The sequence below is a fragment of the Rousettus aegyptiacus genome, unplaced genomic scaffold, assembly GCF_014176215.1.
Source record: "Rousettus aegyptiacus isolate mRouAeg1 unplaced genomic scaffold, mRouAeg1.p scaffold_m13_p_13, whole genome shotgun sequence".
Classification (NCBI taxonomy): Eukaryota; Metazoa; Chordata; class Mammalia; order Chiroptera; family Pteropodidae; genus Rousettus; species Rousettus aegyptiacus.
Window position 1 is genome coordinate 74889089 of NW_023416288.1, and position 17303 is coordinate 74906391.

A 17303-nucleotide genomic window follows, 5' to 3' on the forward strand; every position below is an offset into this window, starting at 1 on the left:
CTACCACATAATGGTATCATCCAAGTTCATGCGACAACCAGCCCATGATGTCCATGATATTCGGTACTGCAGCATGCAGGGGCAGCGTAAGCTTATTCGGCTCCCAATAGTCAACTGTCATGTCCCAGGAGCCGTCAGTCTTCTTCACTGGTCACCTGGGTGAGTTGTATGGGATACGGGTAGGACAAATGACACTGGCTTCCTCCAGCTTCAGAATGATGCGTCCTATTTTCTTATGGCCTCCAGGCAGTACTGCTTTGTATTCACTACCCAGGTAGCCTGGGGTGACACCAATGGGGCATGGTGTGGAGTCCCCGGATAATAGTTTTCACCACCCAGATATGAAGGCGAAATTCACCAGCAGTGGTATTCACAGTCAAGCCTCAGAAAACATCAATTCCCAAAATGTACTCCTGTATGGGAGATATGTACACTTGGTATGTCCGAGGAGGCAATCTGCCACCACTCATAGGGACCTGCCTCACACGAATGATTTGACCCCTATAGCTTTCTATGGTTGCAGTGGGCCTGGAAAACTAGTCTGGATTCTCATAGGGCAGGGTGCTGTCAGCACTGGTGTTCACGAGGGCTAATACCCTCTGTACATTGCAGGTGGAACCAATATATAGTCAGTTCCACACGTAGCCCCTGGTCAACCAGCTCCCCTCAACCCCCAACCAGTTGTCCCAGCCGAATCCCTACAGCGAGATAATTGGCCAGCCTCACTTGTGGCTTTCCTGGGAATAGGAGTTACATGCTGAACAAGGCGCAGCTGATTCCACAGTGCTAGCAGCACTTCATTAGGTTGCTGCTCAATCTTTTCTGCAGCGACCCCTGCTGTGAGGAGATCAAACCATACCTACTTGCCGCTCACTTTCACAGCTGATTGGGCTGGGCCTGCCTTGCCCTCCCCTGTTTGGCCACGCCTCCATCCCTGCACTAGCTGGTTTGGGAGTAAAGGGCACAGTACAGCACACACTTAGATGGAATGCTTCTTGCATTTCACTTCCACATCCCCCAACCTTGCCATGGCGAACATTACTTTGTAGATCCGCCTGTCCACATAAGGAGCCAGCACTACTGCCACGGTGCCAAAGGTACCAACTGGGCCAGAAGTCAAGATCAAGTCCTTCATACAGGTTGTAAACACCTCCTCATCTGGGCTGGTGTACTGGGCACGAAACATCGTCTGTTGCATGCCCATCTCCCATATTATCTGGACCTGATCTAAGTACGTGGTCCATCTGCTCACTGTCTCTGGCAGTCCCCCAAGGTCAGCCCACACTGTCCACGTAGCAGACATGAGCTAGTTAATGAGGGACTGGTTGTTTGCACCCCGCGCCATACATGCCACATTCTAGAGGCACTACCTGAGGGACAATATCACTGTTACAGAGGCCAGCTGAACCATCTCTTTCAGAGATAATTTAGTCACTTCGACCCCATCATCCCACAGCCACAACAGCCACCCCAGAACCATCTCCCTGGCTCTCTGCCATACCTATTTTGTCAAGTCCTGAAGTTCAGTGGGGGATGTACTGGATAAAGGTGGTATGCTTTTAAGCCTGTGAGGAGCTGCCAGCTTGCCCCCGCACCCAGGGGCAATGGCTGTTGTACTTCAACCTGCTGCCCTATTGGCTGCGCCTACCATGGTATTCGCAGGTGAACTCACAGACCGAGGCAGCGACACATCAGGGCCCTATAGCATGCATCCTGCTGCTGCCAGCCACCTTTCCAGGGCTTCTTCCTGATGTCGCAATTGTTGTACCTTCTAAGCCTGGTCCTGAACCTCCAGGCTGGTTTGCTGCAGCACTTCTAGGAACATCCAGGCAACCTGACCCCTGCTTCATGGTGAGCTATGAGGACATTCAGCTCCAGCAACTTCAGGGCTTTCCAGACACGGTTTCACTCTATCCCAATCCTCTGGATGTCCACATAGCCAGATACGCGGCCACAAGATACCACTGGGAGGCAGGAGCCACATGTCCTGCGCTCAGGTATCCTCCACCCTGGGACCATTAGGGGCACTGGGGGCTGTACTCACCTTCATCCTGCCATGTGTTAGCGCTGAGCTGATCAAGAAGGGAAGGTTTTTGGTGGTAAGATGCCCAATTGAAAGAATGCGCAAGGAGCCAAGATAAGAATGAAACAGCAAGCACCAACTTTATTTCTGGGAGTGCTTGCTTTCGCACCAGGAGACCATATGTGCTTTATATATGTCAGAGAGCAATAGTGGCATTCTGCCACACATGCGTAATAATCAATAAGCTGAGTCATACTTGCATAATTTAGGCACAGGCACCTTGCTACATTAATGCGATATTTTAAATCCAGAGTCCTATCGCTAGCTGCAAGCCTGGATCACAGCCAGAACTGGGACCCACACCTTCTCACTTTGGTTGTTCATGGTATTTAATGGACTATTTGTCTGCCTGGGCACTAATGGAAGTGTATTCAGCTTTAATTCCAGGAAGAAGATTTATTATATAAAGGTCTCTTTTTAGCCTGTTGCAAATAAGGCACTTTTCTTTTGGTTTCCAGTAGGTGATGTCTAAGCCTCTTGGATCCTTGCTTTATATAAAGCCTTAATAATGCCTTTTTTTTTTTTTAGAGGTTTAATTGCACTCACTACTTTCAGTCTCAGTCCCTGTCAGTGTGAGTGACAGTTTTGGTAGTGTTTGCTCGCATTCCCCTGGGGCTCTGTAGTGTTCCTTCTCAGAGGGTATGCGGGGAGGAGCCCTGTGGGTTAGGAGTGGGGGACTGTGGCTCAGCCTCGGTTTTGCAACCACAGGTTTTATCAATCAACTGTTGTTTCTCTGCTGTCCTGCTTCTCTGCTTTCTCCCCTGATGATTGAGCTGTACCTCCATCAGCATGGAGCTCACTGCACTCCCAGGCAAAGCTGTTCAGGGAACTCGCCCCACTTTTTCTCCTCCCTCTCTTCTTATAAGGTTGCTCCATCAGCTGCAAGAAGCAGCTTCTTTATTTCTCTCAGTCCACCTCTCAACACCTGGGGTTCTGTCTTGTGGTAACTCTTCTGTGCAGATTCCACGCTCAGACATGCTGATGTGCAGTTTGGGTGTTTTTTTTTTTTTTTTTTTTGAATTTTAGATCTTCAGCTTATTGTTGTTTCAAGAAGAGAGATCTGGGGACATCTCTCACTCCTCCATGTTTCTCCAAACTCTCTCACAAATTCATTTTTAAAAAATATCACATTCAAAAGCTTCATCAAGCTTATATCTTGATCCTCAGATCATAAACTTTGCTAGTCTAAATAAAATATACAGAACACATTTTTCATCTGTTCACATAGCCTACAATTTATTAACAAAAATTTTCAGAAATAGGGAATTTCAAATTTTTCCTGCCAATTCAAAATAAAGAAATAAATACTAAGACTAAAGCCTTTGGAAAGATAAACAACAGTGTCCCAAGAACTTTTGAAATAAACCCTTATAATAAGCCCCAGACAACTAGCATAAGTTTTGGGGATTGTGACAAGAGGAGATAAGAGAATCAGAGAATGTCAAGTTCAGAAGTAACCCTCAAGGATGTCTAAACCAACCATCCTTTAAAGTCTGAATCCTTTTCACATTTCACCAAGTGTTCATTAAGTCAACCTACTGATTGATCAAGAGTTCACCACTCACTGAGGCAGCCAATTCCCTCTTAGAATCATAGAAAGCGTTTCCTTTATTTTGAGATAAAACATGACTTTCTATCACTTCTTCCCGCCACTGGCCACTTACAACAAATCCAATTCATTTCTTTTTGGTCTTCTCTTACAGGATGAGCCATCAAAAATAGTAGTATCGTGGAGTCTTCTCATTTACATCCTATAGTCTTTCAACTATGTTCTTCATCTAATGGTTCTAGTCTTATCACAATCATGTTTAATATCCAGTTAATGTTTCTCTGAAAGTGAGGAACCCATAAAAGAACACTATGTTGCTAGGCATAGCCCAAAGCAGAAAGAGCAAAGAAGAACTTTCCATCCCCATTACACATATATTTACTTCAGCCCAAGATTACACTCATGGTTTTTATGGTTATGTCACACCTATTTATTCAAACCAAGCTTTATGTTAACTAAAACTTTAAAGTCTTAGTTCTTAATTTGCTCAATAAATATTTATAGAATGCTACTACAAGGATATTGTGATACTACAACAGTATGAAAAACCAATGAGATAAGATTCTGGGCCCCAGTCCACTTTATACAGCTATAGATGTGTTGCAAAAACACTTGTGGAGCTACTTGATTTTTATAATAAGATAATTAGCTCACTACTTGCTGGTCACTATTCCAAAGCATATGGATGTTTTCTTCAGCCAGCAATTTAGAATACCAGCACTACAAGTTATCCAGCTCCCCTCCAAATACCTACTGAGAAATGGTTAAGGATGTTATGTCTAAGGCCTTATAAATTCTATCTTTGGTTAATATTGAATCATCAGAAAGCTATATATTAGGAAACCACCACACAATACCCTTCTGATCACCTTCAGTAAATTGCATTCAATGATTTGTCCTAATCTTTAACAGATGATTGTTCTAAGAGTAATTATATGAGTGTCTCAACTGCATTGTTGTTTTAAAATTATTTTGTTACTCAAGTCTTTTCACTGCTAGAAAAGACTTTGTTTTCTCTCAAGAATGAGATGTTTCTATGATTCTAAAAAACTAAATCATCGGAATAGTTTCATACATTTTTTAAAAAAGGTAAGTTTTAGAAAAAGAAAGGTAAGTCTGTAACAAATAATGAGGAAAAAAATTATTTTATACATGAACAAATAGCAAGAAATATTTATCTTTTCCACTTCAGCAATGATTTAAAAGGGGTCCATGAGAGCAAAATAGATAATTCTTATTGGATCTTTTTAAATGTATATTGTTAATTAAGTTAATATTGTTATTCAGTTGTACCTATGTTTCCTCTTCCCAAATAATCAGTTCAAAACTTATTTTCTCCAATGACAAATACTCTAAGCTCTGGTGAACCTAAGAACTATCTGACAACTTTTTTTCAAAACTTGCATTTTTAAATAAATCCCCCCATGTAATCAGGATACAAGTGAACCACAGAACACATTTTGAGAACATTCTTCCAAGACCAATTTTTGGATCACTTGAATCAACTATCACTTATCCCTAGGTTCTTTGCTGTCTCCTTAGGTCCCTTTTAAAGCCTGGTGACAAGAGGTAGGTAAAGTATCTTGCTAAGGGTCCTACTAAAGCAGAACAGATGAAAAAATTATGTTCCTGCTCTTATATAGCATATCGCATTCACTTTAATACATACTAGTGTTGACAGGCATGCTCACAAAAGCAGTGCTTCACTTTGACTGTCAGATTGAGGTTAGCTACTGATTTTGACTCTCCTGGGAAATGAGAACTTAAAATGCATTAACATGGTCCAAATCACAATCAAATGAAACTGCAGAGAGCATTGTATGGGACTTTTTCCTCAATTGAACCAGTTGCAGTCATTTTTTAAAAATATCACCTATTTTACTTTTAAAATAAAAAATTTTCCTTTAAATAGAAAATCTGGCAACCTCCTTGAGTAAAACTATTCTTTCATAAAGTAAGATCTTTTTACCAAATATTTTAAATTATTTATGAAGATTTTTAATTCAAGCAATACTGCTTTACAATATCTATAGACAAGTAGCCTGTTGTCACAATAAACTCAGAGAATAGATTTATAAATAATCAAAATATTGCAGGCAAAAGTAAAAAAACTGTACTACTGCACCCTAGTTCACCATTTCATAGATAAACCATTTCATGACACAGAAAATTGTGCTGTACCGGAAAGTTCTCTACCTAGACCATCTATATGATTTAACAAAAGAAATAGATTTAAAAACTAAAAGTGCCCAATCACAATATATCAATTGAAAATTCACACACAAAAAATGTCTATGCAAAAAGTTAAAATACCCATTCCAAGATCAATTTAAAAGTCACCATTTTCCAGGTATTGATTACCTATAAAAACTCTAGCCTTATACATTCTATTATGTCTAAATTGACTCTTGATAAAAAGCATTATCAAATGAACAAGTTGAGATATCCAAAGTAGAAATTCAAGGTCTAAAAAAATGAATGATTTTACTCAGGAAATGACCAGATAGAAATGTTGTAAGCCTTTAGAATCAAGGGAAATCAAGCTAAGAATACTTAGAAAATCATTCACTCTCTTATGCTATATATTTGCATTTTCTAGATGGTATGTTTCTAATTTTATGAAATTCATGCTCTCTGTCTCCATGGTTACAAACCTCTACTCATAATGAATGCCTGCCTGGTCTACAAAGAAGAATTAATATAACCTTATACTGCATACATTAAATTGTTAATAACCTCTCTATACTTTTGCAGTGACCAGTTTAAGTTTATGACCTCTAAGCAAAGATTTTCAAAAGGTTCTTTTGACTTTTTTCTTTCTTTTTAAATTTTGTATATTATATGGCCTACAATGATTTCATGATAGTTTGCATTTGCCAACACATCACAATCTATATTCTTTGAAATGTAACATTTATACTCATCAGTAAGTTCTTTGACATGTAACATCTGTGCTTCTGAGCCTAGGTCAGACATACTTTAATTTTAAAATTAAAATTAAAGAAATTTTTGTACGCATTTATTATATTTATATTTATCTAAGTCACAATCAATATTCGAATCAGAGAATATTAGTAATCACTCATTCATCAAACTAGGGCCTGGAAGAAAGTATATAAACACAAACAACTTCTCAGTGACCCATCGCAATTAAGTTTCCTAAGTAACACTAGAGTACCTTATTTAAAAAAAAAGTAGCATTTGATCCTATAGACATTTTCTATATGAAAATATATGGGCAATGGCTAAGAGTATAGCCTTTGTTAGACTTCCTGGGTTCATATCCTGACTCTACCACTGATTTGTTATTTAACCCTAGAAAATTACTTAATTGTGCCTTAGTTTCCTCATCTATGACAAAGAATAATAATTTTATTTGTCTCATGGGATTATTTTAAGGAGTAAAGGAACTTACATTAATGTGTAAAATAGTTCCTCTACTATTAGTCATAGAGCACATATTAGTCACTATTTGTTTGTTAAATATAAATTGATCAATCAGTCGTATCCTGTGCGTCACAAAATCATGATTTTTAAGAAAATCTTTGGGAGTTCCAGTCAAGATAGCAGAGTAGGTAAACACTGTACTTGCTTTCTCTCACAATCACATTAAAATTACAATTAAACTGAAGAACAGATATCCTACAATTAGGGACACACAGAAGAAGCCTCTTGGAGACCGCTAGGATAGGTAAGAACATGAAATGGGCAATTCCCACACCTACATGTGCTGGTTGAGAATCTGGAGGAATATCTCAACTGCAGAGGTCCCTTCAGAAGAGCAAGGGGTCCTGGCCCCCAGGCTACCCAGAGTTCCAGTGCTAGGAAGAGAAGTCCCCTATATTGTTGCAGATTTGAGGTACCAAGGTAAGGGATACAAGGCTGAGTCAGGGAGCCATAGGCAAATGCAAAATAGTCCTTTATTCTAGCAAGGGCACAGCTTGCCTGGCAGGGTGGCAGCGTCATTTTATACACAGGTTGACAATAGTGGCACACTGCCAGATTACAGAAACCTACACATGGTTACATAACAGCAGTCACAGAGTTACATAAATGCTGAGTCGCTTCCACCTAGAAGCTACTAAGGGTGTCGGGAAGGAGCCTGACTATAGCCATCTTTCTTATTCCTCACACTCGACCTCTTAAGGTTTCCTCCCTTACATCTATGTAGGCTTAGCAAGAGATCACTGCAGGAGGGCAGAGCGACTCACAGGCCACACCAATAATACAGGGAACAACAACATGCCGCTAGAAGGCAGACTTCACTTCCTAGGAGAGCTAACCAGAGCTAAGTGGACATTAGGCTTGCCCACCACTCCTGCATAAGATCTCCAGTGAGCTGCTGGACTTCCTGTGTTTTTTGGGAGAGACCTACCAAGGTTTGTGAGATGTTGTGCCGGTGGTCCAGGCTGTAAATACAATATTTAGTGAGTGTGGAGGACGGCACAAGTGTACCCTTGGGCAGCAGTTAAGATGTCCAAAGCCATACAATTTTGCAATACTACTTTTCTAATTTTATCTACTTCATCAGTTATCAGACTAAGAGCTTTATGAGTATAATTCAAGGCTTGGGCAGTATGTTCCACCAAAGCTGTCACTTGAGTTTCAACTACCACATCACCACATCACTTGAGTTTCAACTACCACATCACCTGCTGCAGAAAGATAGCTAAGGGATAATACCACCATGGGTTCATTTAATTTAGACATATTGTAAATAGTACACATCCCAATTTGTGGGGTGCTGTGGGAGTACCTGCCACACAGTTGCTGGCAAATATAGACATTCCCAAGTACAGTGACCTCTCCAATTCGAGGAAATATAGGGCCATCCATGGGCCCCACATACCCATAGACTCCTTGGGGGCAAAATCATAGTTGGGTGGCTGCTGGCATACTTTTGTCCTGTCCACCAATGCATGGTGGATGAAATAGTAGTTATATTTTGGCATAGGGGACGTGACACCCACACTAACAGTCGGGACCCTATGATTCTTTCAATATAATGGGATATATCTCATTCACCTCTACCCCTTCACTAGTCAGCCATGACCATCCATCATGTACTGAGTACCCCAGTAAGGGTTTGTCCAGCTCATGCCAAGTTCTTCTTTGTGTATCTACTCAAGTATGGATGATGGTCCAATCAGGTGACTGGGGTCCCCAGCAGGTCAGCCAATCCCATGTTGTGACATTTGCTGCGACATTAGCTGCATACATATGCCAGGGCAATCCTGCAGAGGTCCTGGTAGGAAACTCCATGCACACCCATACACCTCAGTAAAACACTGTCACTGGAGTATTTAGACGCAGGAGGAATTTTTTCTACAACAGCTGAATAGCTCTGGAAAGTATGACTTATATTCTCCTGTTAGCCTAATGGTTAGTTATCTCTACTGTGATGATCTCAGTGATGAATGTCTTATTGTTGATGGGATATACTAAGTCTGGATTGGTCTTTTTTTAAATTGTGAAGCTCTAGTAAAATGTCTCCCCTCACTAGGTTTGGCTCAATTGTCTGGGTTTTATGAATGACCGGACACATACTAGTCACTGCAGAATCCTGGTGGCTACCTATCCTGCTGTCTCTAATGGATCCAAGAAGTGCCTTCTTTCAGAGCCTAGCAATGACTTGCTTCTAATTATTATAAGCAGAAGCCAGTTCTCCATTCTTTTCTGAAGCCATTTCTTGGTAACAACTGACTTGGGAAATTTTTCCTTCCACTGCTCAGGTAACTAATGTTTTTGTGTCTCTAAGTATTATCTCGATTTTGGTAAAGAATGTATAGGCTTACCTCCTCTTAAATTGAACGATTAAATTCTAGATTTAATAACCCTTGACACTAAACACCAAAAGAGGAAATATATAGAAGCCTGCGAAGCATTCAGACACCTTAAAGGAAAAGTGAAATGTGGCATTGCTTTAGAAGAATTATGCTTCATGTTGCTACCATAGATGGTCACAGGCAGAACTTGTAGCTGGCATATGCTGGGCACAGAAGAAGCTGCCCATCTCTCTAACACTGCTAATGAAATGATCGTCATTTTTAGAAGAGGGGCTATATATGTACAACACAATGGTTGTTGTCTTGGTCAGTGATCTAGACAAAATATGTAAATCTGAGTTACCTCTATGAAATGATAGTTCATTAAGACAGTTTTCAGGCACGTTAAAAGCAGGTTCAGTTCAAAGAGAGAGAAGGAGATTATTATACTGATTATATTCCAGAAATTCAACTCTGCCAATACATCACTTAATACTACTACCTCTGGGTTGACATTCCAAATTACAATATACATTTTAAACTTATGAAAACCATTTAAATGGCCCTTGACTAATAAATTCAAGACAAATTTAAAAAATAACAAACATGAGTTTTGAATTCATCTGTCAAAATAGAGTTCCTTCATCTATGGAGTACAAGCAAATGAATTCCATGTAGGAGTTGTGAAAAGAATGTTTATTCTCTTCAGACAGTGGAACTTACTGAAGCCAAAGAGGTAAAGTAAAAATCTCGATACCATGTTCAACACTGTGTGGAGTACTATGTCTCAGGGGTAATACAAAAAAATATTTCCGTCTGTCTTGCAAGCTCTGCAATTAATTATCTCACAACAATTTACCAAAAGTAATACATTCCTCTGAGCCTGTAGTCTCAATTCTTATAATTCCCTTTCCCCTTGCTGCAATTAATGGAGAATGCAGTATAGGGTTACAGATTAGCTGCTGTAATTAGAAGTAGACTTCAAAAGAAATTAAGAGTGTTTGTTTCTTTGTTCATTGGATTTTGTTGTGGTGGTCCTAGAGATCATTCCAGCTAAATTACTTCTTAAAGCTATGTGCCCATCTAGACCCTCTCAACCATATTTTCAAAAACCCTTTGGACCCAATATGATGAATCAGTAATGTGACACCAGCTGAGTGGAGAATATATTTTAAACATAAGTGTAACCACCAATAGGTATAAAATAGTTGAATACTAAAAGCCTGTCAAGGTAATAACTAGACGACTTCCTAGCTTTTGAGTAATAGGGAAATATTTTCCAGTCAGCCCTCAACCTTAAGCCTAGGAAACCTAAAATGCTTCTGCATCCAAAGTTTCCACAGGCATTTTCTATTTACCATGTTTGTCTGCAGAAGAGCATAATTACAATGGAGACAAGCCACAAGCTGGAGATCCCATATTTTATAAATTTGATAATAGCAAAGAATAATGATAGCTAATATTTAATGAGGGCTCACTACAAGCCAGCAACTAATTTCAGTAATTAACTAATTTAATACCTCATAATATACATATGAAATAAGTACTGTTATAGCTCATTTTATAGATGTATAAGCTGAGTCTTAAAATAGTTTTCTAACTTGTCTCTTGTCATACAGTTAGTAAGCACCAGAGTTAGGATTCTAAGCATGCAGTCTGACCTCAGATACTCTCTAAATCACTAACCAGGGAACATAAATACAAATAAAAGGCAATTGATAGTTATTGAACTTTGGTAACTTTCTTGATTAATTAAGAAAGATTTCATTTAATGCACATATGATATATTTTGTAAAAGACAAATAAGTCTCAGAAAGATTAAGTTACTACTCAATTCCACAAAACTAGCAAGAGAAATATCTAATATCCCATATACTATATCACACCAACTTTCTGTAATTCAAAGACTAAACTGAGTGACAGCTATAGAAGCAGAAATCTCACTTGAATCTGCATTTCAGCGCTATTATAAGAAAGTGACCAGTGGAACCTGTCTAGCAGGGATGCTGATAGGATAAAGAAGAAATCTGAGATTACATAAAACCAGCATAAACAAGGAGCAATAGGCTCTAAACCATTAAGACACTGCAGTGCCGAGATGTTAGTGTATATGTACACAAGCACATCTGTGAACTATTTGCTGTTTGGTTTCATTCTGTTTTCAATGACTCCTTTTATTTTCATGACAAAATATTGGGTCGTTCTCAACTATAGACAGCATATACCACCAAAGAGTGTTTGGCATTTTATGAGGGCAGTCGATTGTCTTCAAGACTGGGGATCCTATTGTCATTTATTGGCCACGGGCTAGAGATACAAAACACCCGCACACTCTTATGTCTGCACAACAAAACACTGTCCCATCAAAAATGCCAATACTGCTCATCCAACATTAGCACTTAAAGAAAACCATTCAGGTATTGTTAAAACAAAACAAAACAAAACAAAACAAAACAAAACAAAACAAAACAAAACAAAACAAAACATGATTCAGGCGAACATAATCATTCGTTGTCAAGATTCTAGTGCCCCAAGTGGACAGAGTTAATAAATAGGTACTGTTGTAGATACAAAGTATGTTTCTGTTTAAGATGCTACTGCATCTTACACATATATAGATGTAAAATCTTGTTATTAATACTATGGGTAAAATATGTAAGACCCAAATTTTGAATGAAGACTCAAAATAACCTCAGTCTCAATATCTTCATAGTTTAACCCAAAAGAAAACTCCCTACTTATAACATAGTTCCTACTATGAACAGCATAATGGTGACTAAATATAATCAAATTCTGGTCTTATACTAACCTCACTCATTCACTCATTCATCTATTCACAAAATACCTACAAAGTATCTATCATGCTAGACACTGTTCTAGTAGCTGGGAAGTCACTATAACAAAACAGGGACATCTCCTGCCAATCATGGAATTTTCACATGACTATATTTTATCTACTACACATATATACAAATACACACATAATTCAGTTAGTGATAGACACTATGCAGACAAAATAAGGCAGGAAAGTGGATAGAGTAATTGGAGAGAGATTTTTTATGAGGTGCACAGGAAAGGAAGTGACATTTGAGCAGAGCCCTGAATGATGTTGAGAAAACAACCATGCACATGTCTGTGGAAAAAGTATTACTGGCTAAGAGAACAGTAAGAACAAAGTCAATAGAAAATAATAAAATTGGCATGTTTAAGAAACAACAAAAAGGTGTGACTGGAATGGAATGAGCATGGGGGACATTACAAGAGGCAGGCAGAGGCCAGAATGTTTAGTGCTTTGTGGGTCTTGATAAGGAGCTTGTGATGTGATGGAACTGGAGAATTTTAAGCACAAAAATAAATGGTCTGATTTTTTTTTAAATCACTAATTAGGGTAGTAAGAAGACAAAGCTCATACTACTTGAGAAACCAGGACTATGATAACACACACAAATCATGAATCAGATATAGCAATGCCTTCGTTAAATTGCCTGATTGGGGTGGGTGCTGGTTAGGAGAAGTTAGCCAATTTGATTTTAAAACTATGTGGAGCTCAAACATCCATGCACAAACTTCTGCCACACTTTCCTATATAGACCAGGTCATTAATCGATCTCTTAAGATAATAATTTTTTAAAAGCACTTTGCCCTCCTCAGCCCCTTCAAACTTAAAACCCAACTACTATTTTCAATATTAACACACCTTAAAACAAGTCTGTAATAATGCTAGTTTAAATGTTTTTGTTTGTTTGTTTTTAGGCGAGGCAACCCTTGGTTGACCTCACAGATTACAAGGACATTTTCAGGTTAAAATCCCTTATTTTTTATTTTTTACATCTACAGCACCTGGTCTTCCTAGGTGGTCTCCCATCCAAGTACTAACCAGGCCCGATCCTGCTTAGCTTTTGAGATCAGACAGGATCGGGCTTGTTTAGGGTAGCATGGCCATAGACCAACACTAGCTTAAATGTCTCTGCTGACTTGAACTAACTGAAATAAACATGCAAGTAAAAATTAAATCCCAAAAATGTTCACATTAGACTGTAAGGGAATATTTTGAGAGCTATAAAAAATAGCTGTTTCAAATATAATTTATTAGAGAGGTATAAAAATAAAAGTAGATTAAAGCAAATGAGACAAAGACAAAACTTGTTAAAACTATCAAGTTTAAAGAAACAATGCTGACAACTCTATTGTGTAGTTATCCTCAGACTTCCAATTTGCAAAACACCCTGGTTTGGTTTATTTGGCACTTCTTTGTCTTTCATAAAATCTTGTTGGCACATTTATTTATTATCATTAGCCAAATGATTATTAATCAACATGACTGAGCACCTGTTGTGTGAGTATTGAGGTACAATATGAAGTTCTGCTGTTAATCTAATTAGTAATGTATCAGAAAAAGATAACCAACGATACAAGATTACATTCTATTTATTAACATTGAACTGAATGTACCTTTTGAATCTGAATGTATCTGAGACACTGAGACTTTCAGACAGAGATGACTTCATCTCTAATAATTTATGCATCATTAATAACTTACAATGTGAGGGTGTTAAATAAATTGTCAGTACATGACAATTCAGAAGGCTGGGTGACTAGAGAGGTTCAGAAGGGACTTCGCAGATATTTTACTTTAAGAGTTTCTTTCAACAAGGATTAAAACATGTACGCAAATAATTCATTCTTATGATTTAAAAGAATGATTTTTACATCTTTGTATAAATATTTGGGGCCTCTTAGGGTGGGTATCATAAAAACATGATTGAGGAGCCATCACTAAAGTATACCATATAGTGCACTCTTGAACTAATACAAAAACTCAGAACTCTAGAACCAGAATCATATACATTTTCTTATAGTGCTTAAACCATTTCTCCTAAACTTAGTTTGCGTTTTCCCTACAAATGTCTTTAACATTTCCCAAAATGTCTTACTAAACGTGTTTTCCCTCCGTGGGTTAAAAAAAAAAAAAAATTAACAAGGGTCATAAGGCACATTTGGAAGATGGTGGCAGGAGATTTCCTGCTTCAAAAATGTTGGAAGCCCCTAGTTTAAAGCCCTCTTAAAACAGGTATCCCTGCTCGGGGGTGATGTCTTCCTGCTGTTACACCTACATTTTGAGTCGAAGAAGACATAACTACTTCTGTGTCTTGAAAATTTGATAAGGGTAAAAAACAGTTGCTGTCATTTCTTGATCTTACTTTTAAGCCAGCTTTTTTGAAAGTACACTAAAACAGTTTAGCAATAAATCGTTGGGACGCGTGTGGCGACGCGCAGAGAACTCGCTCCTCCTCTTCCTGGGTAGAACGTGACGGTCATCCCACAGCCAGTCACAGGGGAGCGCGCTCGTGCATCCTGGGAGTCGTCGGCAGTGGGGATTGTGGGAAATGTAGTTCAGCGACTCCGCTCTGTTTGCCATTTCTGTAATGGCTGCTTCTTGGAAGGTAATGTGATAACTCTTTCCAAAAGATACTTAGGTTGTTCCAGTAAACGGGGAGGAGGGCGAGGGGGGGGGGGGCAGTGCAGATTTACACCCTGCAGGGCCTAAGCAGGGGTTCTTTTTAAAACCTCAGTATTAAGTCCTAGAACGAACTTGTCTCTCGGGTCGGTACATTCTGTTTTTCCTGTGTGGGCGAACTGACCAACCTTAAGTCCGGTTCACTTCTTGAGCAAACTGTTTTCTCTAGTTATTACCCATTTCTCTCCCTTCCGTTAAACCTCCCTGCTCTGCATTGACTCCAGCTGCCTCATAATAATAATGGCAAAAAATATGATGATGAGTAATTTTTAAGTCCTCTCACCCTCTTCTGTTAATAGGCTTTGTCACGTGGAACCTCTTAGCCTCAGCGCTCCGGAGCTCCAGGAAGGGAGTATTTCAAGTCAGAATTATACATATATTGTTTCTTTGGTAAGTCTTAATAACTTCCCACAGCTTCACAGAGTTATACGTTGCCTGACTTTTACCTGATTTGTCAGCATGTCCTGGATGGGAGATACCTTAAGAAAATGTAATTTTACTCACTAGGATATTTTAAGTTTCCAAGTGAGTGACTTGTGCATATTTTGTTTGTTCTTAATTGTGTTCTGCTGTTCAATTTATTTAGCTGATTCACATGGTGTTGGCATCATAGAGTGTGGAAAAGTCGCTGGAGTCACGTAGTTATCATGAGAGGTAGAGATTAGCCTCAGATGACCATCTTTAAGTAGTGTTTTCTTCTCTCTTTTTTTTTTTTCACGATAAAATGAGATATATCTGAAGTTTAAATTTAAAAAGTTGTATAGGCTATTTGTCATATATTCATATTATCATTTGAAAAGGTAGAAATTTTAATGGTTTCTTTTTGTTTCTATGTGTTTAGTTTCTAGAAACCTTCAGTACCCAAGATCCAGCCACCTCAAGGTCCCAACATCATGACCTCAATCTCAGCACAATTGTTCTTAGTCCTCATTTCGCTGCTTTTGGTGCTGCCTATTGTTGAAGCAGTAGAAGCCGGAGATGCAGTTGCTCTCTTATTAGGTGTGGTTCTCAGCATTACAGGCATTTGTGCTTGTTTGGGGGTATATGCACGAAAGAGAAATGGACAGATGTGACTTTAAAGGGCCTCCAGAATCAAACCTTGCCCTGAAAACATTTGTGCAATTTAGGCTAAAAACTGAGCTTTGGTGTCTGAAAGTTCCCAAGAAACAGTAAATAAGGTAATTTTACATTCATAATTGTTTCCCTATCAATGAGAATAAATTGCTATCAGCTGGAATAAAAATGCTTTTTTCACAACAAATAATGCACTGAAAAATGCATTCTACAATTTGTATTTGTCAATTAGAGGGTCAAAGAAGTAAGATGGCTGAAATTTGCATAAGTAATATTTCGTAGTCCCAGAATTATCAAAGCACATAAAATTGTAAGGAGACTCATGCCCAGAATCCTAGGAAGTTGCCACCGTTCAGTTGTAATCACTGCTTCTTGCATTGCTGAGGAGTCTTTTCTCTGTTTTTATTAATTTTTGTTTTGTTATCACCCAAGTTAATATCGTACTTAGATAGCAAATACAGAACTTAAAACTAATTTTTTGGTTGGGGAGGAAGGTTAGAAAAATGTATTCAATATATTCAACCCTGAAATAGAGAAAAGTTTTAATGGAAAAAATACTTTGTGTTGATATTGAAATGGAGAAAAGATTTAATGTTTAAAAACCATTATATTAACTGAGTAACAGCCCCATGGTGAGAAATCCTATATTAAATATAAACCCATATGTTGTCATTTTATGTGTGGTGTCTATTTGTTTATTTTAGGCTGTTTTTAGTCTTTCTGTAGACTTTTATATAAGTTAAGTGAGAAGAGCAGAGTTCCTTACCTTAACTGATTATACTAGCTTATAGAGACAATCTGAAAAATGAGAAATGGGCAGTGTCGAGGTAGGAGACGCCCTTGGTAGAGAATCTACAGATAGGGAAGGAAAATGTAATAGTCTATACTGATTTACGCACCAACTGATGAAACATACCCTTTCTGACCTTGCTACTTAGTGTCTTCAAATCAGCAATATCACCTAGGGACTTGCCACAAATGCAGAATCTCAGACCCCATCTAGACCAATAGGATCAGAATCAGCATTTGTTTCAGAGCCCAGGATAATTTGTATGCACATTAAGTTTTAAGAAGACTGCTCTAACTTGTTGGAGACCAAGAATCACCCAAAGCACTTAATAAAACTCTCAGATTCCCAGGTCTCTCTACTGGTTGTTTTGTAGTCATATGTTGGGGCTTGGAATGCTATGTTTAACAAGATACCCCAGTGTTTCTTTTGATTCTGTAGATACTGCCAGCATAGAATAATCTGAGTAAATACAACTACGTTAGGGTCTTGCTGGAATCAGGTAGTCAAGATTTTTCTAAAATAAT

General features: G+C 38.5%; 1 protein-coding gene and 2 pseudogenes across 1 annotated transcript; 1 reads left to right on the plus strand and 2 right to left on the minus strand.

Annotated features, from left to right (window-relative positions):
- Positions 1 to 466: 466 nt before the first annotated feature.
- Positions 467 to 1303, minus strand: LOC118610681 (annotated as a pseudogene).
- An 11922-nt stretch (positions 1304 to 13225) lies between these two features.
- LOC118611059 lies at positions 13226 to 13344 on the minus strand (annotated as a pseudogene).
- Positions 13345 to 14753: 1409 nt separating this feature from the next.
- On the plus strand, positions 14754 to 16666 carry SMIM30 (small integral membrane protein 30). The gene is made up of 3 exons (XM_036231024.1): positions 14754 to 14841; positions 15215 to 15305; positions 15757 to 16666. Exon 3 carries the CDS (start codon positions 15809 to 15811, stop codon positions 15986 to 15988), a length of 180 nt encoding a protein of 59 aa, XP_036086917.1. The 5' UTR covers positions 14754 to 14841; positions 15215 to 15305; positions 15757 to 15808; the 3' UTR covers positions 15989 to 16666.
- The last annotated feature ends 637 nt before the right edge of the window (positions 16667 to 17303 follow it).

What these genes read in the sequence shown, in the direction of transcription:
- SMIM30 (XM_036231024.1), top strand. Translation starts at nt 15,809, where the DNA reads ATGACCTCAATCTCAGCACAATTGTTCTTAGTCCTCATTTCGCTGCTT.